The sequence below is a fragment of the Haliotis asinina genome, chromosome 6 (assembly GCF_037392515.1).
Source record: "Haliotis asinina isolate JCU_RB_2024 chromosome 6, JCU_Hal_asi_v2, whole genome shotgun sequence".
Taxonomy (NCBI): domain Eukaryota; kingdom Metazoa; phylum Mollusca; class Gastropoda; order Lepetellida; family Haliotidae; genus Haliotis; species Haliotis asinina.
Genome location: NC_090285.1, coordinates 50,305,795 through 50,324,582, shown reverse-complemented (window position 1 = coordinate 50,324,582; position 18,788 = coordinate 50,305,795). Strand labels below are relative to the sequence as shown.

General features: G+C 38.0%; 1 protein-coding gene across 3 annotated transcripts in view; it reads right to left on the bottom strand.

Annotated features, from left to right (window-relative positions):
- Positions 1 to 18,788, bottom strand: part of LOC137288088 (diacylglycerol lipase-alpha-like) — a 145,668-nt gene that overhangs the window by 58,477 nt on the left and 68,403 nt on the right. For all 3 annotated transcript variants that reach the window (XM_067820464.1, XM_067820465.1, XM_067820466.1), the window contains exon 2: positions 5,772 to 5,983. In XM_067820464.1, coding sequence (XP_067676565.1) covers positions 5,772 to 5,983 — 212 coding nt within the window. The remainder of the gene's footprint in view (positions 1 to 5,771; positions 5,984 to 18,788) is intronic.

Below are 18,788 nucleotides of genomic sequence, written 5' to 3'. Positions count from 1 at the left end.
TGCATTCTTTGGTCATATGCTCATGTTACTGTACTTTAGCACTCAGTGTCATGCTCAACTCAAACTTAAACTTTCCTTCTTTCAATTTTTTTTACCTAATGTCTGTGTAATAGTGACATTTGTCATTTCAATTACAGTAGACCTCCATTAATCTGCCTAAAACACATCATCCCTCCAGTCCTATTACTTATGGTCAAAGACTATCAGTTTAGCTAAATTTTTAATAATAAACATCGACCATCTTATGTCACTGTTGCAATAAACTGTGGGGTTTAAAAGGCTTTTAAGATTTCAATACTTAAGGGCATACTCAATGGTCAAATTTGAGAAAAATTGAATTTTGAATACAAAAAAAGAGAAACAGAGCAGGGAGACTCGCAAAGAGAAGAAAAATTGTGCTTCGTGCCTGACGTTTCTCAGTCAGGTCTAGGTACATGAACAATATGAGGGTTACACTTCAACATTTTTTGGGAAATAATGCTTTCATTAATGTTAGATTGAATTGATTGAATCAAAAACCTAAATGGGTGAGTCAGTAGTTGACTGGGCGTTGTTCAACACCCTGTTCTGCAATATACCAGGGATATGGATGTGGAGAGAGAGTGAGAGAGAGAGAGAGAGAGAGAGTCTTTGTCTTAAAAATTACTCACATTCCACACAGTTCTTAAATGATGCAAGTCTAGACACTGAATCTTCCATCACACTAGGGCCCAATTCAGTGTAAATTAGAATTGTGACGATACGCCCATGCCACGATACGATACGTATCATGATACTGGTAGTCCGATACATACGATACGATACGTATCATGATATCTTGTCCTTGTATACAGAAAAATAAAAGTACTGGAAATAATGTGCTATCATTTCAGGGAAGGTATTCTTCTCCCAAGAAAAATAAAACATGTGATCCTGAAAGGCATTTTATTAAAAATGTTTAGCATGTGTCAGTAAAGTAGTGATTTCCCCCAACATGGAACAGCAGGGATCAACATTGGCACAACTGGCTTTTTTGCACAGATAGCAAAAATCATGTCCATGGCAATATTTTCTACAAAAATCTAAATAGAAGGGGAGACGGTGTTTTCGTAGACTGCTAAGTATGTAAGTATCGTGTTGAATCGATACTCAACAATCGTATCGATGTATCTTATCGCGCGGCTCTTGAATCGCGATAACTTGCGTATCGATTAATCGTCACAATTCTAGTGTAAATGGATTTTTTATTTATTTTATTTATCTATAAACTTTGGATATAATATGAAACTGTGCTGAAAGACTGAGTGAGTGAGTGAGTTTAGATTTATATCCGCACTTGGTAATATTCCAACTACATGGCAGCAGTCTGTAAATAATAGAATCTGGACCAGACAAACCAGTGATCAACAGTCTAAGAAACCCCACAAGTATGCTTGTGTAACTGACAAGTAATGACAAACTGCATGGTACTTTAGCCAGTCATGCCACACATGTCCAGGACCCGTGAAGGTCCCGGGGTAGAATAGGCCTTCAGCAACCCATGCTTGCCATAAAAGGCGACTGTGCTTGTTGTAACTAGGCGACTAACGGGATTGGGTAGCCAGACTTGCTGACTTGGTTGGCACATGTCATCAGTTCCCAATTACACAGATCGATGCTCATGCTGTTGATCACTGGACTGTCTGGTCCAGACTTGATTATTTACAGACCACCGCCATATAGCTGGGATATTGTTGAAAGTGGCGTAAAAATAAACTCACTCACTCACGCACTCACTCACTCACATGTGTCCAGACAGCCATGACACATCATGCATGTCGTGTCTTCAAACATGAAAAGGTTCACACGGGAATAAAATGAGACAATGTAATCCAATGATACTTTCAAATACAAAAGCTTTAAAGGCACAATTGGAACTACATGCTAGTCATTAACACAAAGGCATCACAATGCTGAGACGAAGTACATAAATAAACAACAGTACCACAACATGAACTTTCCAGGATCTAACACAGTCCCATGAAACCTGTATTGCCTCGGAATATGATACTTGTTTTGAGTTGCTTCTGAACCTTGATTATAGCATTCGGTCATTCTCAAGGGAGGCAACTGTGCACATGAAACTCAATCAAACTACAATTTTCCTGAATATCATTGTACTTTGATTGATCATTTTCTGTCTGTCTCTCAGTTGCCTCCATAGCTCATGAGGAACGACAGGACTTTTTGGACAACAGGACTTTTTGAACAGGTGCTTGTCATAGGAGGCGACTACTAACAGGATCAAGTGACCAGGCTTGCTGACATATGACATCATACCCTAAGAAGCTGATGCTTATAATGTCTATCACTGGATCCACACATGAAATAAACAGGCTAGATTAGGGTTGGGACAGGTAACCTGGATACTCGGGGTCAGGTGGGTTATGAGTTAGACCTTGATACCCTTCTCAATACCTGCACCCATTATGACCATGTGACGAAGAGACTTAAAAAATTAATATGCTATTTTCATATGAAAAGGATGCATTGCCTGAAATTATTGATTTACACATTATTTTCAGTCACCTGTTTTGAATATAATACATGATTAAGATAATGAAAGAAAAGTTTAGCCGTCAAACTGAAGAAAATACTGCCATTTCTTACAAAGTTTGCATCAACATATCAGGTATCTGGGTAAGGCAGGGTAATAGGGTGTGGGGTACCCGGGTAGAAATTTTTTAATCCACCCCACCCTAGTTTAGATAACATTTATCACTGGCATATTCAAATATACACTAGGGTTACAAAAAGATAATATCTAAATACATGACCAAGTACAAAATTTTCACTATGCTAGCACCAACTTCACACCACCACTGGAACATTAACGCAATGACTGTTAACTCCTGGCAAGACTACCTCATTGACACACTCTGTACACATCTGAACTTTATATCAAGAAGACTTGAAGGCACTTCCCCTATTGCTAGGACAACTGAAGTCTGAAGCAGACGTGTCCCAGGGCATTACATGGCGAAAACATGATGTCAACATTTATTTTGTGAACTGGTCCATATTACTAGTTAGTCAAGTTGTCAGAGAAGTCAGTATCCAGGAACAGACAATCCAGTGATCAACAGTCTATAGTAGAAAACCCATGAGGATGTCTGAGTAACTGACAAATAGAATGCTACTAAAAAGTCAGTATTCAGCTTTCATCATCTTCATGTAAGCAAGTCATGAGAATTAGTGAATGGTTGGAGTCTCTTGTGGCAAAACATCACAGAAAGTTCACGATGAATTGTTTTATATGTTGCCTCTTTCAAAGAAATCTGTCATAAACACATACATTCATTATGAAGGAGAAGAATCCATAATTCAAACGAAACCCTGGTAGCTTGCTCTTAGAATCTTAGAAAGATCCTTTCCGTGCCTACAACATGTACAACATGTAAATCTAAAATAAAAGAAGGGAAAAGAAAGGAAAAGTTGTAGCTTGTTTTAAGACTCTTTCCCATTGATTATAATCCTTTTGGTTTATGTTAAAAGTCAACCTTAACATTTATGAAGCACCGTATCTGACAGATGGTTCTCCAAGGAGCTGTCCGAGGTTGAGTGTGCCATCAAGGGAACATTTCTCTAAAACTAAGGTTCTATCCTTGCAGCATCTCTCTTGTGTTTACATGTCCCATATTACAGTTTTGAACAATGTTTCCATCAGACTAGGTGACATGCCCTAGACAGACTAATGATTAGTCTCTGAATATACAGTATGGTTCAAAATTATTGAGAATAGCTAAAGCATTTCATATTATTAAACGAGAACAAATCAGATAAAATTGAATGTATTGTGAAAGTGAACTGACCTTTTCATGTTGTGTAGGTAACAATTTAATATTTTATCAAGTCTCCTTGAGCTTCACGGCACAGTCTAAGACGGGTAGGCATACTTCCTATCAGAGAGGTTAGTGTCTCGTGAGTTATGCTGTCCCAGTATCGGACCACTTCTCTCTTCATGTCTTCAATTTTTGTCAACCCCTTTTGATTCACACATTCCTTCATCATCCCCCAAATGTTCTCAATGGGATTTAAGTCAGGACTATATGTAGGAAATGGTAATGCAGTCACTTTTTTCTCCGGAAACCACTGCTTGGCATGTTTTGCGGTGTGTTTAGGATCATTATCTTGCTGCAAAATCCAGTCATTTCCATAAAACACATGTGCACTTGGAAGGAGAAAATTATCTAATATGTTAGTGTAGCGTTGACTTGTCAGATTTCCCTCAAACACACACCGCGGGGTCGTTCCTGATAAGGATATCCCTCCCCATACATGAAACTTTGGGCTGTATTTAGGTCGTCGATACAACGGTGCTGACGCAGACTTTGTCCATATTTTCACATTATTGGGATATACCCATATTGAGCTTTCATCAGTAAAAATCACATTTTCCCAGTCAAAGTTTTCATGTGCCAAACACCACTCAACACGCCTGTCTTTATGTTCTTGTTTCATGAGAGGAGAAGGAATTCCAGTCTTTTTCTCTCATCCAAGATCAGTCAAATTTCTTCTAACTGTAGATTTTGATACAACTGTTGATCCCCTTTCTAGCATTTCATACCTGATGTTGGAGATGCTTGCCCTTTGCTTTTTAGACGCTAAAATTCCCAGCCGGACGCGATCTGAGAAGTCCAATTTTCTGGGTCTCCCTGCTCCTTTCTGGTGCCCAAAATCCTTTCCCTCTTTAAAATTCTTCCTAATTCTATACACAGTAGAAAGAGGAGTTCCTGTTCTCTCTGCCAATGTATTTACATAATCAATTCCTTGATTACACAACTCAAAAATCAACCTTCTTTTATCTTCAGCAGACATTGTTGACAGTGCTGAGGAAAATGACGTCTGCTACAAATTCAGGGGAGGTAACTCTAATTGTACTATACTCAGTAGGCCAAGATGAGTTACCTCCCTTATACCATTACTTAGTTTTAAGTATCAGTGAATCAGTTGAGGTGTTAGGATAGCTCAAAGTAAGAAGAAAAATTCTCAATAATTATGAACCATACTATATATAATTTTGATAGTAACAAACAAACCCATTTTAATTGAAAAGGAGCCCCAGGGAACCAGAGATTCTTAACCTTAGGAAATCTAGATTTGCTTCATTTATGGCTTTAGCACTGCAGGGGTGGCTTGGTAGTAGGCAAAATAATGTGGTTCAGGGACAGTGGGACAGACTACCTTAGCCACATGTACCCACAGAACCTTGACATGCTACGATCCCCTGTGATGAAAGTAAATCGCCACTTTAAAATGCTGTTTTAACTTATGGAATCAATGTTGAATTCATCGCAATCACAAGTTTGACACTGATCTAGAGATAAATTCTGACTGTGAGACAGACTATGCCCAAGACTAAAATTATGGTCCACTGGTACTGTGGCATCTCTGCTTCTTCAAACTTCTCTCAGTCTCACTGTATAAAATAAAAGCAGCCAACATGTTCCCTTCCCAACCTTTGAGACGCTAAGTTATCAACCGTAACCTAAAGTTAACCTTAGTTAAGGTTGTATCATGCAATGGGAGGATAACCTTAGTAAAGGTCTAAAGTTGTAATCTTAGAGATAAGTAGACCCTAAGAGATAAGGTTGTTTTAAACAATGGAGCACAGGTATTTTCACCTGAAGGTTCCATTTGATTTGCTTGTTACATTGCCCTCTGACGTGAGGGGGCTGGGTAAGCAGAAGATGTAAATGATAAATGTGACTAGTGATAACTAACATACAGGCGTATTATGAACAGGCACTCACTGAGTCTGAGATACAGCAGATACTGCATGCTGCGGCGCGGATGGTTGTCAAGGATGCCGCCCCGCATGCTGATGATGGCAATGAGCAGCTCCATGAAGAAGCACAGAGACAGGATGATGAGGTAGCCCAGGACATGGTCATGGAGGTCCTGGGTGCAGGCCACATTTCTCTCAAAGTCCACCACACCGAGGATGATTCCAAGGATTATGATCCTGAAACAAAAAATGAACTCTTCAGGTTCATTTAGCAACAGATTCTGAGGTTGAAACGTGGGCCTAGATTTCCGAAGCTCTCTTAACGCTAAGATAGTCGTAAGTTAATGTCAATGAATGGCAGTTACGACTATCTTAGCGCTAAGAGAGTTTCGAAAATCTAGGCCCAGGATTACTGTCAAAGACGTTAAAGTTGTATCATAGCAGTCCTATCAAAACAATCACAATGGATGTGTATTCAAGTCACATCACACACACCATATGTTATGATGTTATATCACAGCAGGCAAAAGAGGTAGTAGTACATAGTCTAGTATACCACAATGTCATATTAAGGTTGGATATTTAGTTCTACATAATGGATGCGAGTTCAAGTCATCATAGAGAGCATATGTAATGATGTTTGTGTTATATTACAGCAGTCAAAAGACACGGTAGTTATATAGTCTAGTTATACCACAGCAGTCATAATGGTTGGATATTTATGTTCTATCAAAGCAACCATAATAGTAGCATATTCAAGTCTTTTCTCAGCAGTCCTTATGTTTTAATGTTTGAGTGATATCATGGCAGAAACAACAGTCAGTTCTAGTTATACCGCGGCTGTCATAAAGGTTGTATATTCTAAGTTATATCACAGCAGGTACAATGACTAGATAATCAGTTTACATCAGAGCAGTTATAATGGCTGTGCAGTTATACAATAGCTGTTATGAGCAGTGATCCTGAGACATCTGTGGACTCCTATGACATGTAATCAGTACTGGGCAGAAGTTACAGTCTTGTCAGTCTCGCAGCATGTCATATTGCATGCACAATTTTCTTGTGGTTAATATGAATATTTTCATTCAAAACAAAAACCAAACCGTTTTTAGACAATTAATTAATTTCAGGATTCATGAGAGATTGATCTCAGTAAAGTGAAGTTGAGTAAGCCAAGTATGCCAAATTAGACATGCCCTGGTAAGGTTTACACAGGAGTGCACTGTGGCACCATATCACCATTGTGAAACAACCTTGACCTTGCACCGTTGAATGTTGTATGATGTTGATGTGAAAAGGATGATGTCAACACACCACTGTCTCCCAAACACTGACTCATGATACCAAATGCCAGTGCATGCTAGTCATGACATGTTTCAAAACAAATTTGTACAAAGAAGACAAAACCACAAATACTGCATTAAAATAGGGGAGTGGTAAAATAGAACAAATCCATTAAATGTTAACATTCTGACAACATGGAAGTTTTTTTATCTCTTCCTGATGGCCATGAATAAGTTGACTAGGGACTGACACAAACTATTGTGCAAGAAAATACTGAGAGGAAACATGGTTATAGTTCCAATGGTGCACCATCTTGGATTTCTAACAACATGGAACATATAGACCCAACAGACAGGTCAACATCTAAATGTGGTCAGGAACAGGTTGATCTGAAACAGCTCATATCACAGAGATGCATCCCATTGCTGTGACAGGATCTGCTGAATGTTGATTTCATTCTTCTTTCATTAAGCTTGCATGACTGAAATACTCTTGAAAGCTGTAATAAACATGATTGACTTTCTCCCTCTCTCCTGAACTGTTGAAACTTTGAGATCATTGATTGTAGAGGGATATATTGTATAGTTGTGTTTTTGTGTTCTATGCCGCAATCACCATGACAGCAAATGATAAAGCTGACAACAGCCATTGCCAATGAACCGTCATGAACACTGACCTGTCCAATATGATGATAAGTGTAAACAACAAGGTTAGCCTAGCCATTAAATACATTAAATTGCCAAGCATTGTCAGAGGTTCTTCATTTTTTGTATTCCTACCACAGATCCAAATAGGTGGATAAATAAACAGCTACGTACCTAACTTACAGACAAGCACATACTGACAGTAAAGTAAATGTACATCGGATAAAGCTTCATCTAATACCCAAGGATGCATTGGACAAATGACCCAGTAGAATTGTAACAGGAGTAAACATCAATCAACTCAACAAATTATCAATTTAAAAAACACCCATCAACACATCAGAAGATGAGCAATTATAACAAGCCCAATTGTATCACCACATTATTCAGCCTTCCAGCTGGAGCTGACTGTTTTGTCTTTCATGTCTATTGGAGTCTTGAGAACCTTAAACTGATAAAGCCCCTCCATGCACCTAAACAACCCACAATGAGATTACCAAACTCCACAGCAGTAGCATAATGAATGGATCCAGCCAACAAAATGAACATTATTGGATTCTATTCCCAAAATAATAGTCACTGGTGATGTGGAGGATGTTTGAATCAGTCTTATTATGTTAGATTTAAGCTCCTTAAAATGTACAGAAGGGTAACATCTGCTAAAAATATGTTCCAGTAACTTGCAATTCTTGACAGAAATATAAGCACCTGCATTAGCAGGTTGAGATGTATTAGCCTAGAGTGGACATGTTGGTACGCACACTTACTCTAAATGTGATCAGTAAACATCAATAATAGCTACAATCCCCACAACAGCCTTCTCCCATATGCAGCATTGCCCTGAGGGTTTAGTCTGTGTGGAGATAATCGAGAGCTTCCCTGGCTATATGCTGCTGGATTTTTGAAGACTGATGTAATGGTGGGTAATGGCCGACTCCTGTCTCTTCAACCATGTAGATGGGGAGGCCACAGGATCCATACACCGTCTGACATTCAGTCCAAGAAATTATGTATTTGTTTAAAATTTAAACTTGCAAAATTTAAATATGAACTAAATGGAGCACTGGGCCCTGTTCCTCAAAGCAATCATAGTGCTAAGATGATTGTAGCTACCATACTTTTAACATTGACTTACAATTGACTGTCATACCTATATGACTGTTGTAGCTTTATGATGTTCTTTAAAGGCTATGATAAACTACAGAGTTACAACTGGTTGTAACAGTACAACACTTTGTGGAAACAACTTAGGAAAATGCATAATTTCATGCCTGGGGGTTATCTAGACTTGAATTAAAAAAGCCATTTTAGAGAAGAGTTTGGATTCCTGTTTTAATTCAATAGCTATGGTTTGGGAGATGAGTGAGTTTAGTTTTACTGCACACTCACTATTCCAGCTATATGGTGGCAGTCTGGGAGATGGCATCATAAAATAACTTATACTACTGTAGATAAGCCGAATTTTGAGCACCAAAAAAGGCAGTCTGACCGCTGGAGTGAGTTGATTGTGACCCATTGCATGACAGGAAGGGTTGGGTGGGAAAGTAAATAACATGTTGAGGGACATGAGACTGACCATAACCGTACCAGTAGTCATGATTTGTAGGCTCAACCAAATGTCCTACATTTGAGCTATATGCTTGTCACAAAAGATAGAAATCAATGTCATCAGGGAAAATAACAGGGCATAATGGACTGAGATGAGCTGATATGGGCTTATGGTATATTTGCAGACCAGCTTATGCAAGAACGAATACCAATTCTTAAGTTAAATCATGTACAGTGTACATCTCTGGAGCAGGCTGGGCCATGGTGGAGTAGTTCAGCTGTTCCTGTTTCTAACAGCACAACTTCAGTCACGTGTTGTGAGGTTGAGGCAAGGAGCAGAGCAGAAATAGCCAGAAGACAAAAACATCATTATTGGTACATTTTCTCCAGAAGATGCCAAATGCCTGCATCAGAGATAATAATCAGACTTGTTCCTTTCACGTAGCTGGAGTATAGTGCATAACAACTCATCTTAGGCTCTCGAATATTTTTGAACTTGGCACTTCAGGTTTCACTAGTCATTGTTCAATGTTGAATTCTACAAAAAATGTATCTCACACATAATAAAAAAGGGGCTCAATCAAAAGTTAAACAACTGATAAAGTAATATAGAAAGCACCACCAAGGTCTTGAAAAGTTGACTCTGTATACCAAATATGATTGATTTGTTTCCCGGTGTGTAAACATGGCTGAATGTCAAATAGCCAAGGAACATGAATATGCGGGTTAGAATTGGTCTTCAGTAATTTGAGCTTGTGGTAAGAAGTGACTTATATGTGACAAGTCATTGTATCCAATCCTCATGCACAGATCAATATTCATGTTGTCGATCAATGGATTGTCTGATCCACACTACCATAGCTGGCATATTGCCGAGTGAGGTGAGATGTTTAACAACAAACCAGCTCACCCACTGAAATAGCTGAAAATAGACCCCCAAATCCCCCATACTTAAAACGGTGGGGGAGACTTAGCATGAGCACGAGAGAACCTTCACCTTCTCATGAAATGATCCACAAGTTATGGTACCAAAGTTAAAATGGCTAAACAGAACAAAAGAATACAGCTAAGACAATAAGTGAATATTAAAATGTAGGGTCACTATTGTAAACGAACCTTATTATTAATGAACTCAACTAATTTATGGCACGCTCCTTGTAATGCAAAAAGAATGACACTACAGGTTCCAGATTGTCTGAGAAAGGTTATTAAACATTGTAAACCAAAAAGTCACTGTGTTTTATAATGTGTCTGGTTGAAAAACATGATCTTAAAGGTAGTGGATTTCCAGAAACCGCAAGACTATTCGCTGTGTATGTAGAAATATCGCAAACAATTGTTTTGTGGTGTCATCAACAGTGGTGACGTCATTCAAATCATTATGACGTCAAGTCAGGATGACGTCACAAATGAGCAGCTCCAGATGCTACCATGGGAACCAGCTGAAATGACCAGCTGATGACACTTCACTGCTGTACAGGTGCTTGATGTAAACGAGTGCAGACAGTAACAGTCTTGGTTTACTGTTTTGTTTACCATGTCGATAAACATCATGTGTTGGCCAATTTCCGGGTGTTATTGAGCATGTGAAGCAATGGAATATTACTAAACGTTGTTATTAAACATTGTACTTCTTTCAGCAAGGACAGGTGGAAAGGTAGTGTTCTCTTATCATGCTGTGTTCACACCCATTTCTGGTTACCCCCAGGGATTGGAAAAGAGAACTTTGACAATGGGCCATTTTTAGGATTATGAGCCATTTTCTGCATTTAGAGTAGGCCATTGGCCTTGTGTCAACAGTAAACGTTAAAATTTTAATGGGTCATTTTTCATTCCAATGTGCAAAATGGCCCATGGTCCCTGCATTTCCTAATCCCTTGACACCCACCATGGTCCTGCTGGAATACTGCAAAAAGCAGCGTAAATCATCTCCCTCACTCACTCGCTCACTCACTCAAACACAAAAAATTTCAGAAAACTTACGCACAGCTACAGTGAGAGTTGTGAGAAATCAATTAATCTGAGGCACTTAATGACTTTTTGTTGTACAGCCACATCTTCATATTTTTTTACTATTGTTCCCTCATCAACAGACTCATCTCACAATACAGCTCCTCATAACTTCTCTGAAATTCAAGTTCACCTATCACTATCACTGGCCAACACGTTCAATTGATCTTTGACTGGTGGGTCTTTGAAGATTGGCACTGGGAAATCAGGAACACAATGCACTTAAGATTCATCTTTGATACTGGAAAACATGCTTCTTGCTGAAGGAACAATCACCAAGAGGCCTGGTACATTTACAATTCTGATAAAACATAAATATTCCCAAGTTATGTTTCATATCCAAATCCACTGGCGTAACTAGCTTTCAACCTTTTGTACTACTGGCCTTTGGTCCAAGTCTGTCATACAGATCCTGAAACAAATGTATCTCATACAATCTTTGCAAGTAAATAATATTTGTCAAGTTCAGACTAGTGGTGCTGCAATTAATTGAAATAATCAAAAACTGGTCGCAGTGACCAAACGACCAAGCCATCGGTCACATTTTCTCATTATCAAACACAAGTGATTTTGGAACTACTGTTTCAGTCTTTGAAACAATTGGCCATGGAATATACCTTCAAAGTTGTCAGGGCCTGGAAACTTGTTTAATTCTTATCAAACTGAAAAGCTGAAGAAGACTTTATGTTCATGATATATTAGTCATCACTTTAAACTAAATTAAAGTAGCAAGTTGTATCATGTTATACACATCTGCAATTAAACAACCTGGACAGGAAAATGATGCTAACCAACTATTTTCGATGACTGTTCGTTTGCAATGAAGCAATCATCAATTGTGAGATTTCAAACAATTCCAAACATTAGTTCAGACAACTACAAACAATCTAAAATCTCTTAGATTCTTTTCCTGATTATTGGATCGGGATAATATCAAATATGTTGTGTTTTTTCTGTAAAGTACATTCATTTCAGATGATCACCTATAATTTACACTTGCTGTAAGTAAATGAGTATGTATGTACTGTTAGCTAGTATTAACCCCTTAGCTCAAAATCATAGCCTACAATTATTGTTCTGGTTAAAGATCAAGTAGGTAATAGATACAAGCAGTCTATATCTAACTGATATTTACATTGTGTGTAATGTACAAGAATCTAATGCTATTGGGGCTGTTATGACTAGTATATTGAGGGTAATTAAGGATGTTAGTATCAGGCTAGACCAATTACATTTAGTATTATAAGCTAAAGGCTAATACCATAATGACATTAATACATTTCAGATTGATTTACAGCAATCATTAATTATTGCAGCTTATATCAGGGATAAGTAGGAGTAAGATGACAGTATCAGTGAGTGAGTGAGTGAGTGAGTGAGGCTTAGCATCACTTCCAGCAGTATTCCAGACTGCATAATAAGCATAATATAACCTGAGTGAGCGAGTGAATGAGTGAGTGAGTGAGCATAGCAATATTCAAGAATCATTAAGGCAGGGACACCAGAAATGTATTGTATCCATGTAAGAAAATTGAACCCGGATCCTTGACATGATGAGCTGACACTTTAACCACTGGGTTACCCAACTGCCTCTGGAGGCAACTCTGACGGAACAAAGGTCACAGATGTTCTGGACTTGGGGAAACCCATGAGTAGGCGTAAATGTTGACAGACCTGGAACATAATCCGGTGAAATGGGATTCTAATCCTTAATCTTCGGTTAATGGCATGCACAGGGGATACAGCTTTCCACAGCAGTGCCTCAGAATACTCAGCCACCTAAGTCTCTTGTCAGTCAGAAGAGAACCATTATCTTGTTCTCAAAATCAGAATGAATGCTACATATATAGGGACATTTTAAGCATGAATACAAAAGGCACTGTGTTGGTTTTCTTGCTTTTGGCCATCAAATTCAAATTTTCAGTTATTCGGCTTATCAAATATATAATGTTCTACAACCTGAATTAACAAACTATGATGAATTTTTTTATTTAATCATTTTTGGTTGCTTAGTAATAGCATATCTTCTATATAATTTTGCATGGTACACTTAAGTTGTGAAAGTGTTACTCTTTGATAAATGCACATTCAGAATTCATGACGGGTTCCTTGGTCATAAACAGAGGTAACAAGAGGAAAATGGTGTCGTGTCTCTGATAATCTTCACTCTGTCTATAAATATGTAAGACAACTACACATGTTTATGTTCTCCCTTCTTACAACAGTCTGTAAGCAATTTATTAGTGTCCTTTTATAAATCCACTGTTACATAATGAATGGATTCCACTTCCATAGACCCAACGGTTCAGGTAATCAAACATCAAAATGTTCAAAACGTCTGGTTTGAGCAGCTGAACCAATGTGAATGCATGACAAAGGCCACCATGACAAAGGCCACCATGTACTTGTAACTCGGAGAGGGCAATCGTGAGAATCTGTTTCAGAAATAGCTCCGTCAGGTGAGAGTGAATTCTGTGAGTGGTTTCTGGGCTTGCATGATGATACATGATCCCTATCCTAACACTTGGCAGGCATACCAAACCCCTGTTAGCCTGGAATTCTATTGTGTTCTAACAAGCAAAGAGTCTGGCATGGGCAGAGAGACATTTCATTATTAATGGAACATGGCAGGGAGCATGCTTGTGATTCAACATTTAATCTACAATTTCATGAATGTTTATTTTCCATGTATGCATTCTGAAATGATCCAAACAAAGTTACCGAATCAAAACATATATCATGGATGAATTTTTCACATCAGAGAGAATGGTTTATTAACAAACATGGACAATATGGAACAATATTTTCCACATTCTACAATTCAAAGATCTATGACCCAGTCCTGCTACATTATTCAATATTACATAAACTTCATATGCACCTTGTTTGAAAAATAATTTCAGAAATTTTAATTGACATAGTGTCAACAACAGCTTGTCTGTCCAAAACAATATCATGAATAATCGAAGCCCTTTTTTCGCCTTTCACCAAATGACCTTGTGTAACTCAATGCTGAAGACAAAAGAATGGTTCAGTATTCAGTTCCATTCTCTCATCATGTTCATGTAACATTAATGCGACATATTCAAGTGAAGAAAATCCATACTGAAACCAGAGACCATATATTATATGGTCTCTGCTGAAACAATAGCTTGCACCATCTGGGATGTATAACATAAGCAGCTGCTTATATATCATAGGACACCTATGGATTATCACAGTTTAGTCATTTGGTTTTCTGTGTCCCTTTGTTTTCTACATCACATCATCAATATTAAACCTCTGTGGGATGTATCTAAGTGACTGAGTGTTGACGAAGCAATTCAATGATTGATACTGGAAGCATTGGTCAATGCAGTCACTATTGTTTTATGCCAGTCTTTTAGCAATATTCAAACAATATCACAGTTGGGAACACCAGAAATGGGCTTCACACATTGTATCCATCTGGGGAATTGAACTCATGTCTTTGGCATGATGAAGAAACGCTTTAACCACTAGACCACCACACATCTCCATTTGGATGAGATCTTGAAAAGATCTTAAAAAGATACATGATAAAACAGAAAGAAAACATTTTTTATTTGCATTTTAATCATTCAGTCATTTACAAGTTTTTCATAAAAAAACTGTGTTCCGCAGGAGATATTGCTTGTTCAACATCATACACACTCTCATAAGAGATACTGTTTTGCCAGTAGATTTTGTACTATGCCCTGACAATGCTGTGATGTCATGAACTTGATGACTTTACAAATCCATTGTCATCGCTGCACTGCAGGTCTAATGGCAGTAGTGTTCAGAGACGTACATTTTTCATTGAAAACTAATGAAGAGTGATTTTTGATGATAAATAGAACCTCACCCTCATCTCAAGTGATATCCATTATATCAACCCTCATGTTGACATAATTGATATTAGCAGACACAAGGATGAGATTCTTTACATACTATTTTAAGCACAGACACATGACAGAACAGAAAGAAGACATTTTTCATGTTAACAGACTCGTGCACATTGATTTTGGTACTTTGCTACACAATGCCTAAACATTACCAATGCCAGATCCATATCATGAGGATGGAATGAAGACATGTTATCAGAGAAGAAATGCAGACATCCTAAAGCGTTTATGGTTAGACTGTTTTGGAAGAGATGATGTTCCAGTGTCAAACATGCAATTACCGAGCACTCAAAAGCTTGGTCAAAACCGGAGGGTCAAACTGAGGTCAAAATTCCGTTAAAAAATGAACCTGTTTTCTGGGTGACGTATTTGTGAATACACTTCCGAAGTAGAATTCAGATTCTAGCATTTTTGTCGGGTTCAGCCTCATTCATGATTTGAACATACATCCTCAGAATGAAGCACGTAATCATCAGCACACAAAGTCAACCTAACCTGCCCAGTCACTGCAGTTTCCATGAAATTTTCAGGGTCCCCAAACTTCAAAACACTATGTAATGTCATTACATCGTAAACAACAAAAGCTGAATTTTGTTCATAAAAAAACCCAGGAATTCTACGAGATGGCCAAACTGAAGCATCCTGAATAACTGCAGTTCTATCAATGATAAGAGAGGGTACACATTTCAGTGCCATTGGTGCCATTGGTGTAATTTCAAATAGAAAGACCATGGAGTGCATTGTGATCAAAAGTGCATTGTGATCAAAAAGTGCATTGTGATCAAAAAGTGCATTGTGATCAGAAAGACCACATATAAGTGCACTTGACTTTCAGTCTTATGAGTTGTGTATACTCAAAACCATAGCAATTAGTCTCTACTTTCAGGTACAACCATTGATCCCTAAACTTAACTATTGAGATCAGAGGGAAAATCTACCAATTAAAGCAAAATACAGCAGAATTTCAAATCGAGTAACAATGAAATTCAATTATGCAGAGCTAATCATGTTTGTACACTTCAAAAGAAATGCCAACCCTGGAAAGTGATATTTGCATTATCTCATCATGTAGGTTTGGAAATAACAATGGTATTTACATACACGCAATATGACTATTTCATGATCAGACTTGCTAATGAGAAATCATCATAACCAGCTGATTCCAGAAGCAGAATCAACAGGATCAAGTGTCGTCTCAGGTTGAAATTAAATCATGCTATGGTTCAACTTCTCCATAATTTGGAATAATGACAACAGCTGCATCAGTTTTCCATGTTAAATTGTCAGCTAAATAAGCCTACCTTAGAATCAACTATAATTTGAGGCTGTTATCTTATGGGTGCAATTGGAACCAACACGATTTTGAGAAATATGTTCATATAAAAATATAATCTAATCCATTTGCATATCAATCAACAGAACACATATCTATGTATAACGTAAATTCCTCTCCTGTTGTAATTGTCCTGACCTCGTCCATTCAAAACAGGTAAAATAGCAAATTTGTTTCTTACCTTCACAAAAAAATACTTTAATTTCATTGGTTAATAACACACTAACAAGTTTATTGTCACACCTCCCCGAAGGGTGACAAAATATCATCTGCTGCCACGGTAACACAAATAAAAAATGCGTACATCAGGGGCTGATTGTTCCATACTTGGTTACTTAAACATCAGTTAACTCCTAACAGTGTTAGCCATGAACACTATTTTGCGAGTTCACCAAACTGTTAAAAGGTTAGCGTCAGTCATCAGGTGTGTTAACTTAACGTCATGTTAACATACCGTTAATGGTAAACAGTTTGAACAAGAAAAACCCTGTTATTAGTTAACAGTCAGTTAAATGTACATAATCGCTGGTTATAAGATAACTGAGTTTTGAACAAAGGGGGACCAGATTGTATTGCCCTCGAGAGAAGCATACAACTACAATGTTCAAAGAATTCATCATTGGTTAATTTGAGCAAAGACTACGAACAGACAACCCATCAACTTTCATTATTGTAGCAATCAGTTATAACCAACAGTTCGAATAGGTGTTGCAGACCAATTAAGACGGATTTATTTTAATGGGACTACAACCTAATGAAAATATTAATTCCTTTGACGTCCGTACTGTACTAATTTTATCTAGATGGCTATCTTTCCTTAATTTCATATATGCTTCAGGATGGAAGGCTATAAGTTTTGGTTAATCTGTACCAGACTGCTGAGAATAAAGCAAGAAAAACAAGCAACCTTATCAGTTTGATAATACGTTGCTCATGAGAAACAGTAATGGTCACAGTGCATGATGGCAGAAAGACCAGTAAATTGAGGAGCTGTGCTGTATCAGCAAAGCCCTCTACATCCAGATACAAGCAATCCTGACATTTACTGCTGGGAATGCCATAAAGCATACAAGATGCTTGATAACCATTATTTCTTCTCCAAAATTTTTGTTCAAGCAGATGATTTCATTGGCAGCGCTACACCAAAGAATGCCAACTGCTTTTGGTGTACCAGATTTTGAGATCCCGATGCATGGTATCTGCATGCTGCTGTGCAGTACCAGTGGGATATTGTGTCAAAATCTGCACATGAATATCTGGTTAGATCTGGTTTTAACCACCCCTTATCCTAAGAGGTGACTAGTGGGGTCAACTGGACAGAGTTGAAACACATCACCGTTTCCCATTTGTTCAATGCTCATGATGTTGATCACTGGATTGTCTGGTTGAGACTTGATGATTTATAGGCCACCACCATGTAACCGGAATATTGGTGAGTTTGGCTTTTAACAAACAAATCTATGTTAATCTCAGTCAAATTTTCTTACCAGCAGTGAACACGTATTATGAATAAAGTTCCTAAACTGAACGCCAAGACAATTGCAAGATGCCTAGAGAAAGTGGTTGGCACCCTCGTACCATGAGGATTCATCAGGCCTTCATGTATATGAAGAAACAGAGTATCTGTCTACATAGAAAGAGTGTTGGGTAGGTTTATAGTTAAAGCATTCACTTATCATGTCAAAAACTGGGGTTCGATTTTTCACATGGTTGGAGTCCATTTCTGGTTACAATATTGCTGAAAAATTGCTCTGAAAGGCATAAAAGCCACATTCAGTCACACTCAGGAACTGAGCAACTCTGATCCAGCCATCCACATATTATGTTTAAAAATTTACACCCTTTCTGCGGATCACACGACCGACAGGAATTTCTGTAAATTCACAACCAACCTAACAACTGATAAACTCATATGACGGTCGGTTAACATGGGCGACGCGACACTGATGATGGAGTCGGACATCATATTAGCATTCACACGATAGAAGGCAATAGATTGCAATTTTCTTGTCACTGACAGGAATACTCATGCTTAATTAAATCATGCTGTTTAATCATGAATGAGACAAGTTGATAATGGGGCTGATGGATAATTCATGCTTGCTGCTTTGTAGACTAAACAAACTGACGCACAAGAGCAGCTGTTGATACTTTGACCACAGACGTTTCTCAAAATGTACCGGTATTATCACTGAAAAAAATCAGTTATAATGTAGCAGTGCTGTTTTTAAAATATCATAGTATGCATACATTTATCAATACACTGATGAATAATGACATCAAGTACCCTTGGAGATCCATTGGTTAGAGTTGGTCTT